At 36.6% G+C, this 20,204-nt stretch overlaps 1 protein-coding gene across 1 annotated transcript; it reads right to left on the reverse strand.

Annotated features, from left to right (window-relative positions):
• Nucleotides 1-12,150: 12,150 nt before the first annotated feature.
• On the reverse strand, nucleotides 12,151-15,945 carry LOC311605857 (prolactin-6A1-like; the record flags this gene model as incomplete). The annotated part of the gene is made up of 4 exons (XM_084796714.1): nucleotides 12,151-12,342; nucleotides 12,987-13,166; nucleotides 14,837-14,950; nucleotides 15,781-15,945. The coding sequence occupies 4 exons, from the start codon at nucleotides 15,943-15,945 to the stop codon at nucleotides 12,151-12,153; spliced, it is 651 nt and encodes a 216-aa protein (XP_084652840.1).
• Nucleotides 15,946-20,204: the final 4,259 nt, after the last annotated feature.

Raw genomic sequence — 20,204 nt, forward strand, 5'->3', positions numbered from 1 at the left:
CAGGGATTTTCAAAATACATTATAATATCTGAAATTCAGGAAATAAAAATATAACAACTTCCTTTTTTTCTGTACTTGGGCAAATTGGTACCTCAATTCTCTTATAATGATTTTTTATTTCATTTTTTTAATGCATTAGTGTGCTTAAGATGGCGGCACCTAAGAAACACAAGTCTGATTAGTGGGACAGCAGTGACTCCACAGGGACCTTAGGACCAAACTAAGAACTACAGTGTTGGTGATCCCCACATGAGAGGGGGATACACTGTGTGGAGCAAGATCAAGTCTGGCCTTGAGCCACCCAGCCAATACACAGAAAGTTCCAGGGTAAATACAGGCATGGGCATGGGCTCCAGAGACTAGCTTCATACCAGGTAGGGCACCCAACACCAGTGTTCGGTGTCTCAGAAGGAACTATGGGCTACAAAACACCAGTGTCTGTGAGTCTCCCTGTTGAGAGAGACACCATCGTAGAGAAAGTAGGTAGATCTGACCTTAGGCCACCCAGATGGTTCACAAAAAGCTCCCATGTGTGATCTCAGGTCAGCTGCCTTATCCACCAAAAGAATTCCTTGATCCCCACAGATGAGGGGTCTCAACCTATAGCCACTCACCTACAAGCTGCTCTCAATGGCCAATATAGGACAACAGAAACTACCACCCAATGCCAGAAAAGGTGAGATGGCTAAAGCTAGAGTTAAAACACAACAAATAAAAGGCAAAATATTATGGCATCTCCAGAACCCAGTGACCCCAAAGCAATCACCCCTGGAAACTCTAACACATCTGAAACACATTAGAATGACCTAAATATTTCCTAATGAAGATGATAATGAAAGAAATGAATAAAATTCATAAACAAATACAAGAAAATACAGGCACCCAGATTGAGGCTCTTAGAAAGGATATGAGAGAGTCGTATAGAGAGGAAATGAAGAAGTCAATAGAAGGAAATTCAAGAAAATACAAACAATCAGGTGAAGGAAATCAGTAAAATGATTGAAGATCTGAAGATGAAAATGAAAACAGTAATCAAAGCACAAAACGGGCAAAGCCTGGAAGGAGAGAACTTAGGGCAGAAAACAGGAACCACAGGGGTAAGCATCTCAATCAAAATCCAAGAGATGGAGGAAAGAATCTCAGTATAGAAGATACAATGGAAGATTTTGATGCAACCATGAAAGAAAATGTTAAATCTAAAATCTTCCTGACACAAATCATCCAAGAAATCAAGGATTCCATGAAAAGATGAAAGGATAATAGGAATTAAAGAAAGAGAAGATGCTTGGCTCCAGGGCCCAGAAAATATTTTCAACAAAACCATAAAAGAAAATTTCTTCAATTTAAAGAAAGAGAAGCTTATAAACTCATAAGAATTCTACAAAACACCAAATAGAGGAGACCAGAAAATAAAATAGTTTTGTCACATAATAATCAAAACACTAAGGGTACAAAACAAAGAAAAAATGTTCAAAAGCAACAAGGGAAATAGGGAAAATAACATACAAGATAAACCTATCAGAATCACACCTGACTCTTCATCAGAGACCATAATAGCCAGAAGGGCCTGGGCAGATGTCTTGCAAACCCTGAAAGACAACAGATGCCAGTTCAGACTACTATACCTAGCAAAATTTTCAATAGCCATGGATGGAGAAAACAAGATCTCTTATAACAAAACCAAATTTAAACAATACTTATCCATAAATCCAGCCCTACAGAAGATACTAGAACGAAAACTCCAACTCAAGGAAGCTACACAGGAAAACACAGGTTCTTCTCAGAACCTCATGGAATCTCCTCCAAAATTGAATACATGAGAGATCACAATGCAAGCCTCAACAGATAAGAGAAGATTAAAATAATACCTTGTATAAAATCTGACCACCATGAAGTAAAGCTGGACATCAATAAAAATAAAAATAACAAAAAGATTACACACACTTGGGAACTGAGCAACTCTCTACTCAATGATAATTGAGTCAGAGAAGAATTGAAGAAAAAGTTAGGGACTTCCTAAAATTCAATGAAAAGGAAGGTACAACATACCCAAATGTATGCAATACCTAGAAAGTGCTAAGAGGAATGTTCATAGCATTAAGTGCCTTCATAAACAGGTTGGAAACATCTCATACAAGGAAGTTAATGGCATATTTGGAATCCCTAGGGGAAAAAAGAAGGAGACACACCAAAGAGGAGTAGATGGCTAGAAATGCTCAAACTCATGGCTTAAATCAATAAATTAGAAACAAAAAGACCACTTCAAGGAATCAATGACGCCAAGGGCTGGTTCTTTGAGAAAATCAACAAGATAGACAAACCCTTAGCCAAAATAACAAAAAGGCAGAGACACTACCCAAATCAACAAAATCAGAAATTAAAAAGGAAACATAACAACAGACACTGAGAAAATCCAAAGACTCATTAGGTCTTATTTCGAAAGCCTGTATGCCACAAAATTTGAAAATCTAAATGAAATGGACAATTTTGTGGATAATCTCTTACCAAAGTTGAAGCAAAATCAGGTAAACAAATTACATTTTCATATATCTTCTAATGATATATAAGAAGTCATCAAAAGCCTGCCAACATCAACAACAAAGCAGCCCAGGGACAGATGATTTGAGCACAAAAATTTACCAGACCTTCAAAGAAGAGCTAATACCAATGCTCTTCAAATCATTCCACAACATAGAAACAAAAGGAATATAACTGAACTGATTCTATGAGGCTACAGTCATCTTGATACCTAAACCACACAAAGATACAATAAAGAAAGAGAATCAGACCAATTTCTCTTAGGAACATTGGTGCAAAAATATTTAATAAAATATTTGCAAACTTAAACCAAAATCACATTAATGATATTATTCACCATGACCAAGTAGGCTTCATCCCAGGCATGCAGGGATGACTCATTGTACAAAAATCCATCAAAGCAATCCATCATATAAACAAACTGAAAGAAAAAAGACAGATGATCATCTCTCATATCCTTAGATGCTCAAAAGGCATTTGACAAAAATCCAACATACATGCATGTTTAATAACTTGAAGAGATCAGTACTATGAGGTATATACCTAACATAATAAAGGTTATATTCAGCAAGCCAATAGCAAAAATCAAATTAAATGGAGAGTAACTCAATGAAATTCCATTAAAATCAGGAGCTAGACAAGGCTGCCTACTCTCTGTACATCTATTCAATATAGTACTTAAAGTTCTAGCTAGAGCAATAAGACAACAAAAGTAGATCAATGGTATTCACATAGGAAAGGAGGAAGTTAAAGTATTGCTATTTGCAGATGATAAGCTAGTGTTTATAAGTGACACCAAAAATTCCACCAGAGAACTATTACAGCTGATAAATACCTTCAGCAAAGTGGCCAGATACAAGATTAATTCATAACAATCAATAGCCCCCCTGTACATAAACTACAAATGGCTGAGAAAGAAATTAGAGAAACTACACCCTTTACAATATAAAATACAATATAATATAAAAATCTTGTTGTATCTCTAACCAAGCAAGTGAAAGACTTGTATGAAAAAAATTTCAAATCTCTGAAGAAAGAATTTGAAGAAGATATCAGAAGATGATATGATTTCCCATGCTTGTGGACTGGGAGGATAAACATAGTAAAAATGGCCATCTTACCAAAAACAATCTACAGATTCAATGCAATTCTATCAAAATATCTACATAATTCTTTACAGACCTTGAAAGATCAATTCTCAACTTCATATGAACAAAACAAAACAAAACCAAAAACCAGAATAGCTAACACAACCCTGTACATTAAAAGAATTTCAGGAGGAATCACCTGATCTCAAGCTTTACTATAGAGCAATTGTAATAAAAACAGCATGGTAGTGACATAGAAATAGGATGGTTGATCAATGAAATTGAAATGATACCCAGAAATAAACCCACACACATATGGACTCTTGGTTTTTGACAAAGAAGGGAAATCCATACAGTGGATAAAAAATAGAATTTTCAAAGATGGTGCTGGTTTAACTGGATGTCCACTTATAGAAAAATGCAACTAGATCCATATTCATCACCCTGCACAGAATTAAAGTCCAAGTGTATTAAAGTCCTCACCATAAAACCAGGCAGATTAAATATGTTAGAATAAAAAATGGGAAGAGCCTTGAACTCATTGGTAGAGGAGATCACTTCTTGAAGAGAACACCAGTAGCTCAGGCTGTAAGATCCACAATTAAAAAATGGGACCTCATGAAACTGAAAATGTTCTCGAAGGCAAAGAACACTGTCATCAGAACAAAACAATAGCCTACAGACTGGGAGAAAATCTTCACTAACCCAATATCTGAATAAAGGGCTGATATTCAAAATATATAAAGAACTCAGAAAATTGAACACCACTAAACCAAATAATCCAATTAAAAAATGGGATAAATCATGATAGGTGGATCTGGACCCAGGGGTGTCTGCTCAAACTGCTGCACCAACCAAGGACAATACATGCAGTAAATATTGAACCCCTACTCAGCTCTAGCCAAGGGACAGGACATTATCCACAGTTGTGTGGAGAGTAGGGACTGATTCTGACATGAAGTCTGGTGCCCCATATTTGATCACTTCCCCTTGGTGGAGAGGCATGGTAGCACTCTGAGAAAAAAATAGGAAGGCTACCAAGATGAGACTTGATAGGCTATGACCATATGGTGAGAGAGGAGATCCCATTCTGTCACAGACATAGGGGAGGGGAATAGGGTAAAAGACGGAAGGAGGGAGGAATGGGAGGAGACAAGCAAGGGATAACAATTGAGATATAATCTAAATAAATTAATAAAGAAAAGGAAAAATGGGGTATAGAGCTAAACAAAGAATTTTCAACTGAGGAATACCAAATGACCAAGAAACATCTAAATAAATGCTCAACACCCTTAGTCATCAGGAAAATGCAAATCAGCATGACTCTGAGATTCCATCTTACACCTACTCGAATGGTTAAGATCAAAATCTCAAGTGACAGCACATGGAGACAAGCATGTGAAGAAAAGGGAACACTCCTCTATTGCTGGTGGGAGTGCAAACTTCTACAACCTCTTTGGAAATCAATCTGTCACTTTCTCAGAAAATTTGGAATCGTGCTGCCACCAGTGCTCACCATAACACTTCTAGGCATATATCCAAAAAACGCTCCATCATATAGCAATAATATTTGTTCAACGATGTTCACAGCAGCTTTATTTGTAATAGCCAGAATCTGGATACAACCTAGATGTCCTTCAACTGAAGAATGGAGAAAGAAACTGTGGTACATATACACAACGAAATACTACTCGGGTATCAAAACAAGTCAATCTTCAAATCTGCAGACCAATGAATGGAACTAGATATAATCATCCTGAGTGATGTAACACAGACCCAGCAAGACATGCATGGTATATACTCTCTCATAAGTGGATATTAGCTCAACATAGATGTCCTCTCAGAGACTGTGTTCAGTAGGAGATTAGGTCAGATGCTTGGACTTGCTGCCTGATGGAATAATGGGTGTATGGAATGGCGCAGAAGGTCAGGAGACCATTAAGCCAGACAGATTACCATGGTGGTTAGGTTTTGTTTTTTGATTTGTTGTTGTTGTTGTTGTAGTAATTTTTGTTTCTTTGTTTTTGTTCTTTTTTCCAGACAGGATTACTCTGTGTAGCTGTGGCAGTCCTGGAACTTGCTCTGTAGATCATAGAGATCCATTTGACTTTGCCTCCAAAGTGGTGAAATTAAAGATATTAAAGGCATGTACCCCACTCAAGAGCAAGAAACCGATAGATGAGGTGGCATAACTGAGACAAGATGGAAACCCTAGACAGGTAGGCTCCTGGAAGGATATAGCATAAATCTAGCTGAGACTCCTAGTGGGAGGCTGAACTGGCCACCTGTTACAGCCAGGTAGGACTTCCAATGGAGGGATAGGGACATCAACGAATCTACTCACAAATTCTTTGATCCCAAATTTACCTTGCAAGGATAAAGGTGGAGTAGAGACCTAGGGAAGAGCCAAACAATGACTAGCCCCATGTGAGACCTACCCTATGCAGGAGAGCCAACCCCTGACACTATTAATGATACTCAGCTATACTTGCAAACAGGTGACTAGCATAAGTGTCCCCTGAGAGGCTACACTGATCAGTGGATAGAGACAGATGTTGAGATCCACAATCAAACTCTAGGTGGAGCTTGGCGAGTCTTGTGGAATAGTTGGAGGAAGGACAGAGGAACTTGGGGGAAACAAGAACTCCACAACAAGACCAACATAGTCAACTGACAAAGGACTATGTGAGTTCCTACAGACCTAAGCACCAACCAAAGGGAGTCTATATACTGGATCTAGGTCCCCTACACATATGTAGTTAGTGGACAGATTGATCTTCTTGTGGGCCCCTAGCAAGTGCAGCTGAGCTGTCCGTGACATGCACTCTATTGTCTGCTTTTGAATCACCAGACTGCCTTGTCAGGCTTCAGTGGATGAGGATGCCCTTAATCCTGATGAGACTCGATATATTGGGGATTGTCAGTGAGGGGTTGCTCCCCTTTGCTGAGAAGGGGTGTTGGGAAAGGAGGAAGAGGGTAGGACAGGGAGGAAAGGAGGGAGGGCCTGCAATAAATATTAAAGTGGATAAGCCAATAAATTTAAGGAATAAAAATAAAAAGATAGAAAGTAAATATAACTGAAAATATTTTGTTTTAAAATGTAGGTACATTTCGAGGTCAGTGTATCATGCAAGTTTTGGAGCACCAATAATAGCCTAAAGATGGTTCCCAGTGTTTCTTTCCTTTATTTGACTCTATTAAGCAAATGAATTGTGGTTGTGACAGTCGATTTTCATGCAGAAAAGGCTATTTTGCTGCTTATAGGACATTATTGAAAATTGCTGTTGTGAAAAAGAAAACTCAATACTGATCTGTGCTTTTCAGGAGAATTCTTGCTTTGTGGAAAAATGTTCAGAAGGTTAAGGAACTTGCTTGTTTACATTTTAATTTGAAAAAAGATGTGAATGTCTATACTGTGGTACTTGTGACCATAAAAATATTATATCCTTGTTATCCTGATGGCTTTGGTAAGAGATCTTTTAATGAAGAGTCATTTATTTAATCTAAGAGTGTTGTTTGTATCCTTCTATATTTTTATGTGTCATTTTTGTGAATTCGTCTGTACATAATATTCACTTTCTGGAAATTTACTATTCAATTCTTGAAGCAACAAATTTCTTAGGGATTCATCTACCTTGTGGTCTACTGGGGGTGCAGAGTATAATCCAGGGCTCTCAGTGCTCAACTCTCATGAATGAAGGGAACATGATCCTTAATGGTGGTGTGAGGCTGTCTTCCTAGAAACTTATAGCGGTCTCCTAGAGACACACCAGAAGAACATACCATCCATTGTTGGGTGTGATTATTACAACTCATCTTCAACTACAAATCAGCCTTTGCTACCTAGAATCACACTTAAAGGGCATCCTCAAATTTACAAGTACACACGCTATCCTTGGATGAAATCTTGGTAAGGAATCTTTCTTAAGCAGCACACGTTACTGAATTGCCAGCAATGATTCCTCTTTACACAGGAGGATGAGCTTCATGCTATGGCAATGGAGAAGTCAGCTTCCTCCTAGAATCCTTAGTGGTATCAGACTTTCAGGCATTTCATAAAACAATTTTTGGATTCAAAATTATAGTTAAACACGTAGTCTGTTCATCTATTTTGCTTCTCCCTTGCCCTTCTTCCCTTCCCTATCTTCTCCCCTCCTTTCCTCTCTCACCTACTCTCCACTCATTTTTAATTTTCCTGTTCTCCTTCCCATTTTTTCCACTTCATTGACTTTTAAAAATCTCTCCATCTCTTTCTTTCTTTAGTTTCCCCTTTTCTTTTTTTCTTTCTTTTACTTTTGTTTCCCTTTGTGCTGTTACTTCCATTAATCAGTTGGTTGTTTAAAGTCTTAATCTGAGAGAGACATATAGTTTTAAAAAATCTTACTAAAGACTTTAAGGCACTACCACCTACCACAGAGGCGTAACTGAAAAGCAGTATGATAACTTCAGGCACATGAGCCTGTGAGGGACATTTTTCTTTAATTAGTAATGGAATCATTCTTTTTCCCATTGATTTCCTACCTGCAAATTTATTTATTGTTTTATTGATTTTTAAATGATTTCATTTAATAATGTATTTGATTGCAATACTTCAGTAAATATTTATTATTACACATAGAACTTATTTTCTCATCCACTATACACTCCTGTCTCATCTCTCAGGCTTTTTGTTGTTGTTGTTGTTGTTGTTGTTGTTGTTGTTGTTGTTCCTGGAAGAACAAAACTGAAATTCTGAGAGGAAGACCATTGAAACTTCAAACTGTTTTTTTGTTTTTGTTTTTGTTTTTGTTTTTGCCACTGTAGTTATTTTCACAAAACTGAATCTGCCAATTACAATATAGCATCTTCTCTACTTTTGGCTTCAGGGCTTTAAAATTTGAAAGTAAAGACTTTTAACTTGGCTAGACTTACTCCCAGGTATAATTTAGGTGTTATTCTGGTCCTTGGATATCATAAAAGCTATTTTTTTTCACATGATTAACCAAACATCTTAGTTCTCCTTTGCATCTTCCTGGGAAGAATGACACCGAACAAGACTAAAATTTTGTGTGTAAAAATAAGACTAGGTAATACGTATAATCAAAGGAAAAACCCTAATCAGATAGAAGTGGACACTTGAGAAACATTCTTTCTCTGAAAAGTCTTGGAATGCTGAAAAACTACACTATAACACATTAATATTTATCCCCGCCTGATTGTGATTTTTATTGCTTCCGTTTTGAGTACTTATCATTTCTTCCTTAATCATCTGTACAAATGGAGATGTATAATGATAACCATTGTGAGTTTATTTAATAGTTTATATCATTAGTTTGCTTTCAGAATATCTCCAAATTTGCACTCTTCCAGAAAGGATTCTAATGTGAAATTTTAATTATAAAATTTGTAATTTGACAAAACAGCAATCAGATATTAAAAGGCCTAATGTTGATTAGTCCCTGATCTAAGTCTCATCCATGTATATAAAGACATAATTTTACTCTAGGCTGTTTCTAAAATTATAAGGACTTAGATTTAAATACACATAAAATATTATTCTGTTTGATGACTATACGAAGTTCATGTTTCCTTATGTATATATAACATATTAAAATTAAGTGGTTTTTACCTTGATTGGAAGATGCTTCAGAATAGCCATTTCTGTTATCAATATATCTATGTTCTTCATTCAAACTTTGTATAAATTATAAGGTATAATGCAATAATAGAAATATGTATGTTATAATATACATTACTTAATGCCTAGTACTGGTAATACTTGGTCAATAAAGAGAGATTTACTTTCTATACCCTGGGAAAAAAATTAAATCACTGTGTTCAATATGTACTGAATTTTCAGGAATTTGCTGAGCAAATATTTATAAATCTTTCATTCAATTGAAAAGTTTATATAAATGGAACTTTTCTTGTTCAGATCAACTTGAAGTATATCCTTAAGTTTAGCATGTGCTAGAAAGAGACGTTTTAACGTCATGAAATAGGAACTTAAATCCTGGAGGACAGAGCAGAACCTTGATCTGTGATCCGAGACAACACACAGTAGCCTGACATAAGTGAAATTTGCACTGATGGTCACACTCCCCCACACTCTGCTCATCTACTTCACAATGGGTTTGTATCCCATTTGCATTGTGTCTTTCTCAGTGAGAAATTACATTTGATGAGGTCATGTTTGCTTCTCTTGGCTGCTTATCAGTGTGGGTACAACACTTGCCTACACAGTTGAGTAATTAGGCAAGGAAATACAAATTAGTTAAGTGGCCAACAACTGCTACCGAGGTGATCTCTAAGTTTGGACGGCCTATAATTTTTACATATTGTTGATGAAGCATTATTCACTTAATATGACAATGTTAAGCTATTTTTAGTCTCTCAGCATGACCATGAAGGACATTAAAAAATAATTGCAACTCATTTGTGCTGGCCAGAATAAAAACTCATAAAAAGATTCCTAAAAGGTTCTGTTTTGCTTAATTTGACCTTTACACTTTCTGTTTTCTTTGTGAAATTAAGCTAAATGAGTGGTTTTGAGTATGGAATTCAGAGGAGCATTTTAAAAACTGAACTAGATATACTTCTCAACAGAATTCTCACATGGACATTATAGCTGAAGTCACCATTGTTGGACTCACCCATATTCCTTCAGGTTATGTGCCTACACAGTAGTAGATACAGTAGTAAATAGTTCCATATACACAGTAGTATATAGTAAAAGAATTTATATGTATCAGTGGTGAAGTGGTTCTCATGAATTTTATAGTTGGAGACCTTGTCTTATCCTTCCACGCATATTGGTCTTGATTGTGGCATAACACTTTTTATATAGAAGGGCCATATCTGGATGCCTGCTAGGAATGTGGGGAAGGTGATAGGATAGAAACATTATGCTACTAATAAAGATTTTACAAGATATTAAAGTGATTTTGCTTATCAATTAAAGGAACAATACTTGAAAAATAGTTGTAGAACATAGCTATTTTCATTACTGGTTAGATGACCATCTCTTGATAATAAGACTTGGATAAAAAAACACAAATTTGAAGAAGAAAACAAACAAAATATTACTAGTCAGCTTTCCATTGCTGAGATAATGGAACTTTACATTCAAAGGTGAAATTGTATAATCAATTTACAGTTTAATGTGGCTTTAGATCATTGTACTCTGAAGGTTATGTATTGTCCCATCAAAATATAAGTCATTATGCTGGGACCATGTGGAAGAGATGTATGGAAAGGAATAAAATGAACTAGAATTCTTATGCCTCAAGGATTTTAAGCACATCCAGAGTCATTTTACACACACTCCAATGAATCTTTCACCGTGTTCTTCCTTGTTCAGTCTTTACCAATTGATCACAGTGCCAAAGGCCTTCAAAACATAACTTCCCCAGTTCTAAGCAAGAACAAGGGGAATGCTTAGGAAAAGTAGAGAAACTTTTAAAGAGAACTTAGCTAAAATTCAACTTGTTGCTGATGTAGTTGTAGACTAATACTTGTTAATTCCCCCAATCATAGATACAGTGAGTTATAGCACATACCATATTTTACTTTCAGATCCATTATGATGCTCTATGGACAGGAAGGGAAGAAAAGTGATTGAGATTACTGGAAGAGTTCAGTAGTGAATGAGTGTGCTTGATTTTTATGCCTTAAATAGTCCCAATTCAAGTTGAGAGCTTGTCAGTAATATATGCTGAAGTTGACCACACAAATTAGTAATAGGACATTTTTCCATTTCTCCTAATCTACTATCCTATTTTAAGGACATTAAATGAACATATATTCAGTTGCAGGAAGGTGAAAAGAAATGTTGTAGGGACATATCACCTCTCTCTTCTTTGATGTGCGACTTGAGCCAGAAGAAGACAAGATGAATGTATTAAATAATTTGAATGCAATGAATTTGAAACTAGATCAAATAAGCCTTGTCAGATACAAGTAAAGAGAACACATAGGAGCTGCCCAACATGAATTTGAGGAGACAATTCAGGGAAACATGATAGGAGACAGTTGCACTTTTGCAAACTAACAATTTTTGCACTGTTTAAAAATTGAATAGCAGTTGGTTATAGTACAATTTCACACTACTAATACTGTTTATCATTTCATAGTGAATAATATTCCCTATAGAGAATGTGCCTTTTCTAAAGTGTCTGGGGTTTTCCTTAGTCTTTGTAGAGTCATTGATTAATCCCACTCTTACCTGCTTTAGTGAGGTGACATATAATGATTTGCTGTGATTCTAAGTAAACTGTGAATTGCTTTCTTTTCAATCAAACTTCTTTTAATGGTAACAAATTTTGATAGTGACATCTCTATGCTAGTGGTAACTTTGTATTACAAGGAAAAAGGAAATGTCAACAAACGTCTCGTAGACAATAACATGACTTAAGAGTCCATTTTTATTTCTAATGAAGGATTCTTCATACGCCAAAAAATGTATTCAAAGCTACAAATTAAAAATTGATTAACACAAGACAGATTAAAAATAATCCCCCCAAAATTAAATTGGATGGCTGTGAGATTAACAATCTGTGTTATAGACAAGTTGGCACTTCAGGAGCCTGAGATTGAAATAAACCTTATGTGAATCCTTGGTCAGGCACTGGAATAAATTAAACAAAGCAAGATGGCGAATCTCTTCATCTGGTGACTGTAAGGATGCCAGTCCTCTCCAGACAGGGTATGCCTCACTTTCTGGGAATCCAGGCTGAATCTAACCAGAAATACACATTCATTGATTGTTTGCTATTATTTACTTGGTGTTATTCATTTTAAACACTGAGTGAACTCTTGAGATGAAGTTAGAATTATAAAGTCTCAGAGAAAGGCATGAATTTTTATGTATGTATGCCAGAGTGGGGTGGATGGGTAGGCCATGAAAATTCTACAAGAGAAGCTCTTGGATACATTATTTTTGTATTCAGTAGGTGGCAGACTATGGATATTCTCAAATATAAGACAAATAAACAGGCAAGAAGATCCTGCTTGCCTTGACATGGAATTTAGCAAGTGACAATGTAGGACCGTACGTTCCTCATCCTGCCTTTCTCTATTCTTCAGCTAAACCTATTGTCCCATACTTCATCTAATGGCTTAGTGAGGACTGCACCTGACACTTTCAGGTGCAAGTAGTCCAGACATTGCTGTGACCAGGTGAACTGATGATGGTGTTAAGGAATCTTTCCCCCTGTCAAGGAAAAGTAGTTGCTCAAAAGACTGTATGGAGCATCTAGTTTGTATTGAGATTCTGGAATGACTATTTTTTTCTATGTAAAAGTGTACTTTTGCATTCATTCCTTACTACAGTGGCCATTTCTATGATGTATGAGAAAATCAAAGGAATATAAGAGTATATACCTTGCTGAGTATCCTCTTCAGGGCCTCTAGAAGTGCTTGGGTTTTTGCTTCAATATCTTTGGCTCTCGATATGATGTCATGAGGGACATCCTCCAAACGACTCAGTTCAGTTACTATGTAATACAGAGGGTGTTTCCAAGTTCCCAGAATACTCATCAACTCTTTCAGAAGGAAAACACCCTAAACACCAATAATTAAACAATTGTATCAAGATTAATGAAATAAAAAAAAGTTAGCCCATGTGGTATATGTATAAAGAAAATAAATTAAAATATCCAGTTATTATTTTTATGTGAAAAAATTTTGTATTTATCAGTTGTTTTTGAAATCTCAAAGTATAGTCATTTGTCTATAGTTTGATTTAGGCACACTAAGTAGGTTTTATTCGACGAACTACTTTTTCTAATGATAGTATGTTTGATAATATTGTTGTTTCTCTCTGAAACTCTACTCTTTGTCCTCTTGGTGAAATTAATGGTCTTTGAGTTGTTTATTTGTTTCTTCACTAAAAGCCAAGGCTTTCCAAGAAAGATGGTTACAGGACCTGACTCCGATAAAACTGATGACAGTGTTACACATCTGGGGCAAGTGGCCCAAATGGTTTTCACATAGGAATGCTTCTATAGTAAAATATAACATTATTCATTGATGCACTCATTTTTTTCATTTTTATTTATTTATTTATTTATTTATTTTGGTTTTTCTAGACAGGGTTTCTCTGTGTAGCTTTGACTGTCCTGGACTCACTTTGTAGACCAGGCTGGCCTCGAACTCACAACGATCTGCCTGCCTCTGCCTCTCGAGTGCTGGGATTAAAGGCATGCGCCACCATGCCTGGCCTCATTTTTAATTTACCTTCAGACACTGGAAGATTCATTGAAGATAAGCCTTTATATATGTGCTTTCTCAAAGTTACATGAAACGAGCAACTTGCCTCTTGCTGAGCAGCCTACGTGGGAGTATGTGCAGGTGAAAAAGCAATATAACAGCATTGCTTTTTAATAACTGAATGACAAAAAGCACAAGAGACTTTGATCTGCAAGTGTGTGCACACTGCCAAGGTCATATATGAAGCTAAACTCTGAATAATATGCTGCCGGGCTGCGGTATGGTAGTTTGGCTTTTTGAAATGAAAACAAAAACTACATTGGATTCCATTGATCCACATTGTCCAACATTTTGACATTGTGATATAACTCAAGTACGTATGTGTTTGATTAAAGAAGGGAATCAGAAAGGAGAAAATATAACAATTATAAACTGAAGATGGTTTGATACATGAACGTTGTCATTACAACTGAGGCTATATTTGTATCCTGAGAACTGTAGTGTTTTCCTGGGAAGCCCTTGTTCTGCCGACTTTCAGTAAGGCCTGGAAGAAGACAGATAATTTATTGAGGAATAGACTTGCAGGTTAGAAAGAACAGTAGAACCAGAAAGATTGTGAAAGTCAAGAGGTGATTTCTTTGTGTTAAGTAATATGCAAAGCAGAAAATATGGGACCATTTCATATGTATAACTAATTAAACTGTATTTGCATTTCCTATACCTAAAAGTGGATATATTTAAGCATGTGTGCAATTCAGTTCAAAGTGTCCTACAAAATTATGCATATAATCCTACGTATGTATATGCATTTGTAATAGTTCATCTGCACACACATCTTATGGTTCTATGACATTATTTAATGTTTGATTTTACTTACAATTTATTAACTGCATAATGTGATTGTTCTTTGATTAATACCTCCCACATTCTTCTGCATGTGTGGTAGACAAAACTATTCTTCATCAAGGCAAAGCCAGCGCTCTGCTTGATTCACCAGCTTAAAGCTCAAACTGCAGACTTACCGGCATCTGTTGGGTTCCCTCTTTAGGCATCAAAATAGCAAGGGCAGATGTTTGGCAGCCAATAAGCTCTCTTTCAGGGAACCATCTGCCTGGTCTATATCGTACATCCTCCATCTGGTAAAAAAAAAAAAAAGCAAAAAAACAAAACAAAACACATTTTAGTTTGGATATGAGTAAATTAATCCATAACATGAACATTGATACATTTGTTAATTATATATTTTTATTTGTGTGTGTACATGTGTGTGTGTGTATGTGTGTGTGTGTTCTTTCTCACACACACGTGTGTACTCGCATGCACATTCAGGTTTTTGTGAATTAACAAGAGTGTAAGAAAGACATATTACAAGTATGGAGATCAGATGTTGTGTTCAAATTTTGGTTTTTGCTTTCTATCTTTTTTGAGACACCATCTCTTTTTGTACACCACAGCAGACATCAACCTACCTGGATTGGCCTTTACAGGGATTAACCTGTTATAGCCCCCATATCACCATAGTACAACTGACTTACAGACTTGTGCAATCATTCCTGGCTTTCTGTGGACTATAGGGATCGTGAGGTCCTCAAACCTGTGTAGCATCTCTTCGTTATCTCCCTAGCACTCACTAGCTGTATCCTTTACAAAATAAGCACTACTTAAATATTAAATGGGAGAATTAAGAATCTGATTTTCACCTATTTTTGATAATTCAATAATCATTTCTCGCCTCACATCTATCTGACCTCCCAAACAGTTCTGTCACTTAGTATTTTCCTTGAGATTTCAAGAATATCTTTGATGACTGTTCTCCTTATTACTTAAGCATGCTTTATTTTATGCATGGCATATATTACCTAAATCTCCTGACGCAGGCATCCTAAAAAAAAAAAACATAGCACTCTCCCACTTCTGACTTGGTGGTCCATTTTGTAAAGAAGCCAAAAATAAGCGAGACACTTACAAATATCCTGTGCATTTCTGCAGTGAGGTCAGTGATGTTATACGACAGTGTGATGGCATCATCAAGTTCATCATTTAGAGACATCTGACCATGTCCAGCCCAACTGGCATGCATGGGCACAGAGGCCACAATCTCCCACATAAGGAGGTTTGATACCAACAGCATCTTGACAGTCCATGCTGTACAGAAACAGGAACTAAGATGAGGTTCATTTATTTGAGGTTATCAACACTACTAAAATCTCTACCCAGTGTCATTGAATAGCTGTTGTAGTAAATAAAAATCTATGAATGAAAGAATCAATTATATAATTAATTTACATAGCTATATAAAAATATTTATTAGTCAAAATTTTGGATTGTTCTCAAAATAACTGAATTTTTTAACTATTTGAACGCAATTCTTAGCAAGATTTTTATTTACTTTCTTTTTTTTTTTCCTTATCATTACTTCAGTGAAAAGATTTATTTTTTTTATTTTGTAAATTATTGTTTTTTTTATTTTTTTTCTTTTTTTTTTAATACATTTTTATTAATTTATACATATTACATCTCAGTTGTTAGCCCATCCCATGTATCCTCCCATCCCTCCCTTCCTCCCACTTCCCCCCCCTACTCCCCTCCCCTATGTCTGTGTCTGAGGGGGATCTCCTCCCCCTGAATATGCTCATACGGTATCAAGTCTCTCCTTGGTGACCTATTATCTTTCCTCTGAGTGCCACCAGGCATCTCCATCCAAGGGACATGATCAAATATGGGGCACCAGAGTTTGTGTGAGAGTTAGATCTTCTTCTCCACTCAACAGTGGAGAATGTCCATCGGCTAGTCCGGGTAGGGGTTCAAGGTTTCTACTGCCTATTTTTTCCTTGGCTGTTGCCACAGTTTGCGGAGGACCCCAGGGCCCAGACTCTCCTGTAGTTTTCCAGGACCCACTGGATCCTTCCATTTCCTCATTCTCCCAGGCTTCTCACACCTAAAGTTTCAATAGGATGTCCTCCCCTCTTACCCATTATTCTGGTAGGTACAGTTTTTCATGGGGACGTACACCTTGGGCTAGTGTCTCGATATAAGTGAGTATATACCATTTAGCTCTTTTTGCTTCTGTGTGAACTCACTCATTATGACAATTTCTAGTTCAATCCATTTGTCCACAAATTTTGGAAATTCCTTGTTTTTAATAGCTGAGTAGTATTCCATAGTGTAAATGTACCAGAGTTTCTTTATCCATTCTTCTGTTGAGGGACACGTAGGTTGTTTCCAAGTTCTGGCTATTATGAATAAGGCAGCTATGAACATGGTTGAGCATATGTCCCTGTTGTGTGGTAGTACATCCTCTGGGTATATTCCAAGGAGTGGAATAGCTGGGTCTTGAGGAAGCCCTATTCCCATTTTTCTGAGAAAGCACCAGATAGCTTTCCAAAGTGGTTGTACTAGTTTGCATTCCCACCAGCAATGCAGGAGTGTTCCTCTTTCTCCACACCCTCGCCAGCATGAGGTGTCAGTTGAGTTATTGATCTTAGCCATTCTGATGGGTGTAAGATGGAATCTCAGTGTCGTTTTGATTTGCATTTCTCTGATGACTAAGGAGGTCGAGCATTTCTTTAAGTGTTTCTCAGCCATTTGATATTCCTCTGTTGAGAATTCTCTGTTTAGCTCTGCGCCCCATTTCTCTATTGGGTTATTTGGTTTGGTGGTGTTTAATTTCTTAAGTTCTTTATATATTTTGGATATTAGACCTTTGTCAGATGAAGAGTCGGTGATGATCTTTTCCCAGTCTGTAGGCTGTCGCTTTGTTCTCTTGACAGTGTCACCAGCCTTACAGAAGCTTCTCAGCCTCATGAGGTCCCATTTATTAATTGTTGATGTTAAGGCCTGGGCTGTTGGTGTTCTGTTCAGGAAGTTGTCTCCTGTGCCTATGAGTTCCAGACTCTTCCCCACTTTTTCCTCTAACTGGGTTAATGTCTGTGGTTTTAAGTTGAGGTCTTTAATCCACTTGGACTTGAGTTTTGTGCATGGTGACAAATAGGGGTCTAATTGCATTTTTCTACATGTAGACATCCAGTTATACCAGCACCATTTGTTGAAGATGCTGTCGTTTTTCCATTGAATGGATTTGGCTTCTTTGTCGAAAATCAGGTGAGCAAATGTGTGTGGATTCATCTCTGGGTCTTCAGTTCGATTCCATTGATCCACTAGCCTATTGCTGTGCCAGTACCATGCTGTTTTAATTACTGTTGCTCTATAGTACAACTTGAGATCAGGTATGGAGATTCCTCCAGCGGATCTTTTATTGTAAAGGATTGTTTTTGCTATTCTGGGCTTTTTGTTTCTCCATATGAAGTTGAGAATTGTTCTTTCAATATCTTCAAAATATTTAGTAGGTATTCTGATAGGGATTGCATTGAATCTGTAAATTGCTTTTGGTAAGATGGCCATTTTTACTATGTTGATTCTTCCAATCCACAAACATGGTAGATCCCGCCATCTTCTGATGTCATTTTCAATCTCTTTCTTCAGAGGTTTAAAGTTTTTTTCAAATAAATCCTTCACTTGCTTGGTTAGGGTTATTCCTAGATATTTTATATTGCTTGTGGCTATCGTGAAGGGAGTAATTTTTCTAATTTCTTCCTCTGCCTGTTTGTCATTTGTATATAGGAAAGCTACTGACTTTTTTGAGTTTATTTTGTATCCTGCCAATTTGCTGAAGGTGTTTATCAGCTGTAGGAGTTCTCTGGTGGAATTTTGGGGGTCACTTATATACACTATCATATCATCTGCAAATAGGGATAATTTTACTTCTTCCTTTCCCATTTGGATCCCCTTGATCTCCTTTTGATGTCTTATTGCTCTGGCTAGAACTTCAAGAACTATATTAAAGAGGTATGGGGAAAGTGGGCAGCCTTGTCTGGTCCCTGATTTTAGAGGGATTTCCTTGAGTATCTCTCTATTTAATTTAATGTTGGCTATTGGTTTGCTATATATAGCCTTTATTGTGTTTAGAAAAGTGCCTTGTATTCCCGATCTCTCCAGAACTTTAAACATAAATGGGTGTTGGATTTTGTCAAATGCTTTTTCTGCATCTAAAGAGATGATCATATGGTTTTTCTCTTTCAGTTTGTTTATATGGTGGATTACATTGATGGATTTCCGTATGTTAAACCATCCCTGCATTCCTGGAATGAAGCCTACCTGGTCATGGTGAATGATGTCTTTGATATGCTGTTGTATTCGCTTTGCGAGTATTTTGTTGAGTATTTTTGCATCAATGTTCATAAGAGAAATTGGTCTGAAATTCTCTTTTTTTGTTGGGTCTTTGTGGGGTTTAGGTATCAATGTGACTGTGGCCTCATAAAAGGAGTTTGGTAATATTCCATCCATTTTTATCTTTCGGAATAGCTTGAATAGTATCGGTATTAGCTCCTGTTTGAAGGACTGGTAGAATTCTGCGCTGAAACCATCTGGCCCTGGGCTTTTTTTGGTTGGAAGACTATCAATGGTTGCTTCTATTTCTATAGGCGAAATAGGGCTATTTAATTTTTTTATCTGGTCTTGGTTCAATTTTGGTAAATGGAATCGGTCGAGAAATTTGTCCATTTCCCTTAAATTTTCAAATTTTGTGGCATAAATGTCTTTGAAGTAGGTCCTTACGATTCTTTGTATTTCTTCGGTGTCTGTTGTTATGTCTCCCTTTTCATTTCTGATTTTGTTAATTTGGATAGCTTTTCTTTGTCTTTTAGTTAGATTGGCTAACGGTTTGTCTATCTTGTTAATTTTCTCAAAGAACCAGCTCTTGGTTTTGTTGATTCTTTGGATTGTTGTCTTTGTTTCTAATTTATTGATTTCAGCCCTGAGTTTGATTATTTCCAGGCGTCTACTCCTCTTGGGTGTTTCTGCTTCTTTTTTTTCTAGGGCTTCCAGATGTGTTGTTAGGTTGTTTATGTGGGATGACTCCATTTTCTTTTTAAAGGCACTTAGTGCTATGAATTTTCCTCTTAGCACTGCTTTCAATGTGTCCCACAAATTTGGGTATGTTGTTCCATCATTTTCATTGAATTTCAGGAAGTCTTTTATTTCTTCCCTTATTTCTTCCGTGACCCATGTGTCATTAAGTAGAAAGTTGTTTAGTTTCCACGTGTTGGTATGCTTTTTGTTATTTCTATTGTTGTTGAAGTCCAGCCTTAGACCATGGTGATCTGATAAGATACAAGGTATTATTTCAATCTTCTTGTATCTGTTGAGGTTTGCTTCGTGACCAACTATGTGATCAATTTTAGAGAACGTTCCATGGGGTGCTGAGAAAAAGGTATACTCCTTTGCGTTTGGGTGGAAAGTTCTGTAGATATCTGTTAGATCCATTTGATTCATGACATTGGTTAATGAAGTTATTTCCCGGCTTAGTTTTGAAATCAAAGTCCTATCCTTGAG

This window comes from Acomys minous (genome assembly GCF_964271855.1).
Source record: "Acomys minous genome assembly, chromosome: 9".
In the NCBI taxonomy this organism is placed as follows: domain Eukaryota; kingdom Metazoa; phylum Chordata; class Mammalia; order Rodentia; family Muridae; genus Acomys; species Acomys minous.